At 40.0% G+C, this 9,164-nt stretch overlaps 1 protein-coding gene across 1 annotated transcript in view; it reads left to right on the forward strand.

Annotated features, from left to right (window-relative positions):
- Window positions 1-9,164, forward strand: part of ROS1 (ROS proto-oncogene 1 , receptor tyrosine kinase) — a 75,131-nt gene that overhangs the window by 51,866 nt on the left and 14,101 nt on the right. The window contains 7 exon segments of the mRNA XM_009325691.1: window positions 574-709; window positions 1,127-1,289; window positions 1,549-1,613; window positions 4,291-4,420; window positions 5,460-5,557; window positions 6,193-6,396; window positions 7,516-7,650. Of these exon segments, the coding sequence (XP_009323966.1) occupies window positions 574-709; window positions 1,127-1,289; window positions 1,549-1,613; window positions 4,291-4,420; window positions 5,460-5,557; window positions 6,193-6,396; window positions 7,516-7,650 (931 nt within the window).

Below are 9,164 nucleotides of genomic sequence, written 5' to 3' on the forward strand. Positions count from 1 at the left end.
TGAGGCCCTAGAGATGGCTGGTTATGTTTTCAGTTTCAAGGACAGGATACCAATTCACTCCATCCTCAGGCATTTCTTGCTGTTGATTCCCTGCAGGGAGAGCACAGGAATTCTGAAGAAAATCTGATGTTCCAGTGTATCCTTATGAAAACTTGTACCTTATAATTCTCAAGTTGGGTACGGCATTTATTCACCAAAGGGTCTCATGTTTTTCCTCTTTGGAAAATCTTTGTCCCTGAAGAAAAGGTGTAGAGATTAGCCTGAGATGTAGATGTCCACACGTGATGGTCCTGCCCTCTCACTCCTCATCCTCTCCCTGGGATATAGCAGCAGCTGTTCGGCCTTGGGTCTTGCCACATACAGAAGTGGATGCTTGACTGATTTCTCAGCTCAAGAAGCAGTTGTCTGTGTTTTGTGGGAAAAAGATGGTGGCCAGATGGAAATGTCTTGCTTACATGAGCTGCTGGGGGGTCACGTTGAACAGAATAACAAAAAATCTGTAGCCTTTCAGCCTGCTTACACGCTGGGATGCTCTCAGAGTGAAATATCTGATGGTCTGCTTTTCTGTTCCAGTATGGCACCAAAGATGGAAATCCAGAAAACAGGCCTTGTCTGGACAGATATTTTTTATCAAGGAAGATGAAGAGTTAACTCAACTCAGAGGGATGGCTGAGACAGTGGGACTAGCCAATGCCTGTTATGTTGTAAGGTATGTCCCTGGAGCAAATGTATTTTCAGGACAAAAACATCTAACAGGGCTTCCCTGGACTGGTTTTCATCAGTACACTCATCCCTGACACCTCAAGGTAGAGTTAAGGGCTGCATCCGCACTGCAGGGCAGGTCTGCTCTGAAGTACACCCTGCCGTGCTGGCTCCCTGGTGCGCACCCTGTCCTGGATTGCTCCTAGCCCACCCTGCACGCTCACGTTGGCAAGAAATGCAAGTGCACGGGGAAGGAAGAAGACCTGGTGTTTTCCAATAGATTCCAAAACATCGAGGCTTCACCTGAGCTCCCCTTAAATGTACCTGATGAGACAAATAGTACCAGATTCATTTGAGGAAGGATTTTAATAACATTTCAAACATTCTTAAGTACTAACAAGTGACTAGTATCGCTGTTTTGTAGCACTCTTCCTTCTCAAGCAGAGATTGAATCATTGCCAGCTTTCCCTCGGGACAAACTCAACTTACACAAGTTGTTAGGAAGCGGAGCATTTGGAGAGGTGTATGAAGGGACTGCAGTAGATATCCTGGCAGATGGAAGTGGAGAATCCAAAGTAGCAGTCAAGGTAATCGCAGCTGTGTATTTCTCTGGCAACAGAATGGGATGGGCAGAGCAATTTGGCTCGGAGGTTATACCACAGAAACAGGTGTTGACAGATTTGGGTATTTCCTTGCAGTATTTCTTGCAAGTCACTTAAAGCTGGGCCTATCTCCTTTTAATGATTGCTGGAAAATAATGTGTATCTAAGGCCACGTCTATATCTGATTGCTTTACTTAAGCACTATGTGATAAGTGCTATGATATTTTTGCTTTCTGTTGAGTAGACTTTGAAGAAGGGTGCGACAGACCACGAGAAGAGTGAATTCTTGAAGGAGGCACACTTAATGAGGTAGGGACAGCTTTGCCACTGGGCACCCTCTGAAGCCAGTATCATGTGAGGGTGGTGGCCTTCAAGAGGAATGAAAGCAACACTTTCCTCTAAACAAATTACTGTGGCATTTTTGGGGTGTTCTCCTGTTTCTGCTAAAAAATTAAATCACTACTGATGAATCTTATGGAAATAAAGCTATAAAGCTGATTAGCAAAATTTAAGATACAGACTGCAAGTTCAGTATGCTCATATTATGGATTTATTGGGATTTGGACTGATGTATTTCAGTATCTTTGCTCCCCTAAAACTAAGTTAGTTGTTAAAGGCAATTGGGCAACATTTGGCTAATCCCATTTTACCAAAATAAACATATCAAAACAAGCTGATGCCTTGAAGTTTCAATTTACTGTGGAAATTGTTTTTTTAAAATGCGCATACTTACCACTAGAGGCTGCCACATACCTCTTCTATTGAAGTAGACTTAAAAAAATAATGCATGTCACCAGTGTGAGAATTTCACACAGAAAGGTCTGTGTTCCAGCTAGAAATCTGGTTTTCCAGAGTCTCCACAGAAACAAGTAGAAGTTCAGCTGAAGTTTTCAGCTAGTATCTTAAGACTGAGAGTGTGGTTTAGTTTTCAGATGCACTTCTGCATTTCTCTGACTTTTATTTCACGAGTGCAGAATTAGAAGCATCTTTTGAAAAATGAAGGATTTTATATCCTGTACAGAAAACATAGTGTTATTAAATCTGAAATTGGTTTTCACAGCATTCTTTTTTGTGTTTACATATTTTTAAAAGAATATCTTGCATTTTTTGCCTAACATTTTCCACATACTGTACACTGAATGAGGTAAGAGGCTTGTGAAAACCAAAATGGAACCATGTCATTAAAGTGTAAATCCATGACAAAGAGTAAATGTTGTTTGTAAACTTCTTACAATCTGTCTTCAGTCTACCTGGCAGTCATAAACCCAGTTAAGGTCTCTTTTCTGTGTAGTATGGAAATTATATGTGCCCATAGTTAAAGTCTCTGAAGCTTCCCCAATTCTGCTTTCTTTTTACAGCTACTAATCCAAAACCAGAAATCCTGGAAAAATATATAATTGGAAATTATTACATTTAAATGTAAACACTGATGTGGGCCCATATGTGCACCAATACAATGAGACATAAAAACAAAGAGAATAGAAAAGTTTAAATATTATATATTCCCAGTAGTCATTAAATAATAATTAAAAATTCTGGTATGTTTTATATACTTTAAATCTTTCATTTTTTTAATGTGAAAAAAGAGTGATTTAGTTCCCTTTTGGAGGGCTTAATGATTTTTCTTCATGTTCATCTGTAAGGTCTCATAAATGAAACCAAGGGCAAAAGGAAAAATAAGTGGACCTGATTGTTTACAAATCTTGATGTTAGATATTTAAATGCAACTTCATTTTGCTTGCCTTTTTAGATGTTTATTAAAATTTGGGTTGTAGTGTTACGCATACTGTCCCAGTTAAGTAAGGACTTTTTGTTTCTTCTATTGTTGCTATGCAGCAGTGGGAAAATTGAGTTGCCTGTATTTCAAAAAGTCATTTGACATTGGTTATTGGTGAGTCATTTGTGTACAAATATATGTAGCAAATTCTTGGGTGTATCCCATCACTTGGGAAGTAAGGAATGACAGCTCAGTAGAGAAAGGGCTGTGTGAGCTCTAAGGAAAGTGCCAGGTGCTCCTTCCCCTTTTTTTGTTCTTGAGAGTGCCAAAGTTTGTCTGATTGAGAGGTATGTGCTGGGGGCCAGGTGGAACTGTCAAACTCAAAATAACACTTTTTGCTAGAGTCTTTGCCCACACCTAAGATTATGTCAATTGAAAGAGGTTAGAAGGAAAACGTCCCCCTGTTTTATTTGTTTGTTTACACTGGGGCATTTGACAGCACTTTGGACACCACCAGTTTCCCCAATAGAGTCAAGTTTCTCTGACTGCTGATGCAAGTCCTTTCACACAGCAGTGCGAAGGGAAAACCATTTTCTAACACAAGACGTGATTGTAAAAACACGGGCACTGACAGAGGCAATAAGTATCCTTCATTCTTTGAAAAGTGCTAGATCTGAGTGTGCCGATTGCTCTGTGGTAATCCCTATCTTTTTGGACACACAGAGGCAATTACTAGCATATCTGCAAGTATTCCTTGTGCATATTTTGTTTCTCTTGAAAATGTACCGTGAGAAACAGTTGTCCTCTGAATTGTGAAGATAATGTGTTGCACCTTGTGCTTTTACCTTTCTCTGTGCATTTCTCTGAATCAGCAGTTCTACTGTGAATATAGTAGTAAAAGTACTCTATTAAAATAATATCGATACCTTTAATGAACAGGTGGCAATTCATGTTAATCCTAGATGAGATTGCCATTTGGCTACCTTTCTTTGCTTCCTGGAAATATGATGAAGTGTGTTTTTCATACGTATGCATGCATTAGAGTGCCCGTCAAAGTACAGTGTAAGCCTGTGTTTTGAAAAGATGTCCCTGAACTCTCCCCATGACTGAGCAAATCCAGGCACTGTGAGTTACTAAATCACGTTGTTGGTAGAGGCAGGATTGTAAAGGCCAAACTGCTCATTCATTCTTGCAGCTATAGGCACTTTATTAGCTATCAACCAGCTGGATTTCTCATATGTAATCTTATGGTTGTTTCCTTCTCTTTAGTAAATTTGATCACCCCCACATTCTGAAGTTACTTGGCGTGTGCCTGTTAAACGAACCTCAGTACCTTATACTGGAGCTGATGGAAGGAGGGGATCTACTTAACTATTTACGAGGAGCCAGAAAGCAAAAGGTAGGGTAAAGACCATGAGACTCATATTTTTAACCTGTAACTACTCACAGTTTCTCAGTTTTTCCCTTCCTCGAAGGCCAGGCTGATGTCCAGCTGTTTCTGTACCTGCAAGGTCTGACCTGGCTTTTTCCCCAATGCCCTGGGATCTCAATGTTGAGTGCTGACTTTGCATTCAGAGTTGCTGTGAAGACAATCGAATGTCATTAGACCACTGACCAAAATTGTGTTTTCAGTCGTGAGATGTCTGCTGAGTTTCTCTCTATGAATACCATGAACAGCCCTTTGAAAAATGGTTATAAATAATGGTGGTCTATTAGGCCTCATGGCGGGGGGTGGGGTGGGGCGGTTGTCTTTGAATAGCAGCAGTATCCTTAATGTGCTAGGAATAGTCCAGGCATATAAGAAGATACTGTCCCTGTGCCTGTATCCTCAAATTCTTTAGAAGGAAAGAGGAGAAAAGAATAAAGAATAAATGTCTTTAATTAAGTAAATTTTAATTAAGTAAATAGTTAGAAAGTAGATTAAGAATATGGGTGGTAGGATTGTAGGTCAAAAGGACTCGATGCTGAAATTTTATAGCATTATAGCAATTGCCTAGTTAATTTACATGATCAGATCAAATCCACAGTCAGTATTGAATTCTGAAATGTATATACATGTATTCTACTAGAATAATATATTATATTGATTAATACAGCAGCAAGCAAACCTGATCTGATAGCGGGAGGAAATTTTCAGGGTCCCATTTCTTCTACTGTAGTGAAGAAACAATTCTGAAGGTCCTAGGATATTCTTAGCCCCAAATGAAAGAACAGGATGTGTTCACCTGGCTTGCAGTGCAGTGATTTGGCAGTTTACCCTGCCGGTAATTAGCATTTGCTCTATTGACATAAGAGATTTTGCACCTGTGCTTTGCATGTTTTGGAAAAATCCTATACATTTCAAATGAGGAAACAATACCATCTTTGCATAGGGAGGTTGTTATTCTGAGTTTGTAAAGCTGAAAGACATGGCTAACTTCTGTTTTTGTTTCTTGTAGCTCCAGAGTCCCTTACTGACAATGACTGACCTCTTGGATATATGTTTGGATATTTGCAAAGGCTGTGTCTATTTAGAGAAAATGCATTTCATACACAGGTACAGAACTTATTTCCTTAGTTTTCCAAGGTTTACCCACAATATCGGGACTAATTATCTTATCTGGGAAAAAATGCCTAGAATGATTCACAATGTAACAGGGAAGGTGAGAGCACTGGAGTAAAATTTAATGTTATTCTTTTCTGCTAAAAATCACCTACAGTTCTCTCACAAAATGGCGGGCTACTCTAAGATCTGAATCCAGGACTCATGGCACCCTAGGCAAGTATCATAGCCCATGCAACAAAGAGAAGGGCAAGTGGGGAGATCCATTTGCTGTCTTCATCTGCCTAATGGGTAGCTATAGAGGACGCAGAGCCAGACTTTTCTCAGAGGTGCACAGGGAAAAGATGAGAAGCAATAGGCACAAGTTACAGCAAGGGAAATTAGATAAGATAGATTGTTCACAATGTGCAGGATCAATCACTGGAAGAGGTTGTCCAGAGGGGCTGTATCATCTCCAGTCTTGAAGATATGCAAAACTTAACTGGATGAGGCCCTAAGCCACTTGATCTGACCTCGAGGTTGGCATTGCTCTGAAGAGGGGGTTGAACCAGATGACCTCCAGAAGTCCCTTCTGAACTGAGTTATTCTGCAATGCTAACTCCATCCTTTGTTTCTGCCTTACAAATCAGGGACCTGGCTGCTCGCAACTGCCTTGTGTCTAAGAAGGAATATGAAAGCTCCTCCCGGGTAGTAAAGATTGGTGATTTTGGACTTGCCAGAGATATCTATAAAAATGATTATTACAGGAAAAGAGGAGAAGGCCTACTCCCTGTCAGATGGATGGCTCCTGAAAGCCTCATTGATGGTGTCTTTACAAATAGCTCTGATGTCTGGTGAGTTATAGCAGCCACACAGCTGTGAGAATAATCATACTAAATCCCACAGTGAGAAAATATTGTTTTACAGGAGCAATAATAAGGTTGTCTATTGCCATCTTTAATAATTTTTGGGCTAAGGCAGATTTCTTCCTAAGCAATATTTTCATGATCTAATGAAAAGTTTGGCACCACAACAGGACCTGCATGGATATATTTCTTAATGCTCTGAGCTCTAGATTTGGATTCTGGCTGGAAAGAACTAGTGTCACTCAATCAAACAATTTTGTACTAGGCCCACAATGTGCTTTTTGCTTGATTGGGCAGTGAATTGACTGCCTGCACCCTGTTCCATTTTGTTTTCCATTAGGTTAATTGGTATTTCCTTCCTACATCCAAATATTTTCACCCTCTTCTGGTGACTTCTTTATTTTGAAGCCCAAATTTCTCAGCATTATCAGGCGAAGGTCATAGTACTTTGCTGTGGAGATTCACTTAAAGTGTATATTTGGGTGGGTTTGAGTTTACGGTGAAAAAGCAGAGACCCTGCTTTTTCAGGAGGCATGGAAAAAACCAAACCAAACCAGATCCATTAAACCTGAGCTTCACACAAGTTTAGATTTCGGTAGCCATGGGTACTCACGGTGGGCTACAGCCCATCAGTCTTGTCCAAGTCCTCAGCCCCTGCAGCCCATCCATTTGACTGACACTCTTACATTTATCTAAGCAAGCCATTTAGTGCTCTGTGCCAAACCGAATGGGGTGCCGATTGCTTTGTGGGTGGTGCTTGGGAGAACTTGTCTCCATTTCCCATGACACCTCTAGAGATTTCTAAACACTTGCTGGAGTGAGGACATGCTCAACCAGAGAGTGGTGCCCAGTGAAGCTGTGGGCACTCAATGTCTTCTAAGCTGCAGCTCAGTGAGTCTGGGAAAGTGGGTCAGTTATGCACATTTATTTTAGCTATTCCAGAGGCTGGCTTAAGGATGTATGAATGGTTTCACAAAAAAATTAAAACTTCTTACTCCTAATTTTTGTAATTGAGTCTTATTCGTAGGTTAGAGACATTTTAATTGTTGATAGGGAGATTGTACATGATCACTATAGTAATTAGATTTTTTTGTTGGTGTTTCTTAGGGCTTTTGGAGTCTTAGTGTGGGAAACATTAACTTTGGGTCAACAGCCATATCCAGGTTTCTCCAATACAGAGGTTTTACACCATGTACGATCAGGAGGAAGACTGGAATCTCCAAACAATTGTCCTGATGACCTGTAAGTTAATTTGTTTAAATATTGTTAATAATATTTATAAGAAGCAAGAGACTTATTGCCAGGCGGTCATAATTTTGAATACTACTTATGCCCATGCAGAGTTCAACATCCTACATGTTTCTTTTCAGATAAAACAGCTAGCACTTGTAGCTGCCAACCCGCTACTAATCACCCAGTAGTGCAGCCTGTGAGTAAGAACTTAAGAGTTGAAGTTGAAAGGTGGATGTTGGTCTTTTAAACAGGATTTCAGAGGTAATATAAAGTCAGACTTGGGCATGAATCTGGTAATAATGTGATAACAGGCTGAGAGTACTTGATGGTATTGGTTAAATTTAAGATGGCTTTAAGAAAGAATTTACTGGTCCCTGTACACCGTGTGCCTGCAATAGCAGATATAACTGGCTTTCTCATTGTCAGCTGCAGGAATTAGGCTAATATTAGAACATATGTGGAAAATAAGCCATGCTCCCGTTGCAGATCTAACTCCTACAAAAGCCAATAAGAAAAGCTGAAGCAGTACAGGAAAAGGGAAGTCTGCACTTCTGGTTAGTTTTTGAGTTGAGCTGGATAAACAAAGCTTTCAACTTCCAATTTCCTCTTGAGCACAAAATTCAGGTTTAATTGCAAAATTCTTGCAAGTAAAAGAATAAAATTGACACATATAGTGGATTGAACCCATACTGGCCAGAGGTGTATAAGGGAGGCAGTCGAACCTTGAGCCCTGTGATCACTCGGTATTGTCTAATTACAGTCACAGCAATGCGCTTGACAGCTGGTCCTACAAATGGAAGGAGAGGCTACTTAAAGTGCACAATTCTTACTCCTGGGGCTGAGGAAATGGCTTGAGAATAATTCTGTGATTGGCAAGCCCAGATCTCTGTGATAGGTCTCACACCAATTACCATGTTCTGAGTTCCAGAGAGAGTGATTATTTATCATTATGTAGGTATAGCTGAAATGCCATATTAGCAATAAAAAAAAAGTAAGCTTTAGCACTTGGAGGAACTGAAAAACTGAAGAGATTAGGATTTTGTTTTAAGAACAGAGCGAAAACTAGCAGTCACAAAATAAATGAGAGCCCAAAGCAAATTCAGTTTCAATATTTTCTGCTGAAAAAGGTTTCCTCAAAAAATTCCTGACAGCTGTCCTGTAAATAAAAAAGCATAGAAGGTAATGTATATCCATGTACTAGATATTCAAGCTCACACAAAGGCTCATAAGTTGCCTTTAAAATGAGTGACCAGATCTTCAGAAGAATCAAGAAAACTCTGCTTGAAGTAATTTTTAAGGTCCCAGATCTTAAATTTAGCATAGCAGGTAGGGCTTAAATGCTGGTCTGCCTGTAGTAACTTGCAGGATCAGGGCCTAATAGCAGTAACGTAGTTTTTGAAAACCGAGGGGCTGAATGGGCTCTTAGACTCTTGTACCATCTTTTATTTCATTTGGTGAACACTCAGCACCTGCATGCAGCTTCTGTCAGTAGCGTAAATAGCTTTTTGATACTTTGTTAGGTC

The sequence above is a fragment of the Pygoscelis adeliae genome, unplaced genomic scaffold (genome assembly GCF_000699105.1).
Source record: "Pygoscelis adeliae isolate BGI_AS28 unplaced genomic scaffold, ASM69910v1 Scaffold54, whole genome shotgun sequence".
In the NCBI taxonomy this organism is placed as follows: Eukaryota; Metazoa; Chordata; class Aves; order Sphenisciformes; family Spheniscidae; genus Pygoscelis; species Pygoscelis adeliae.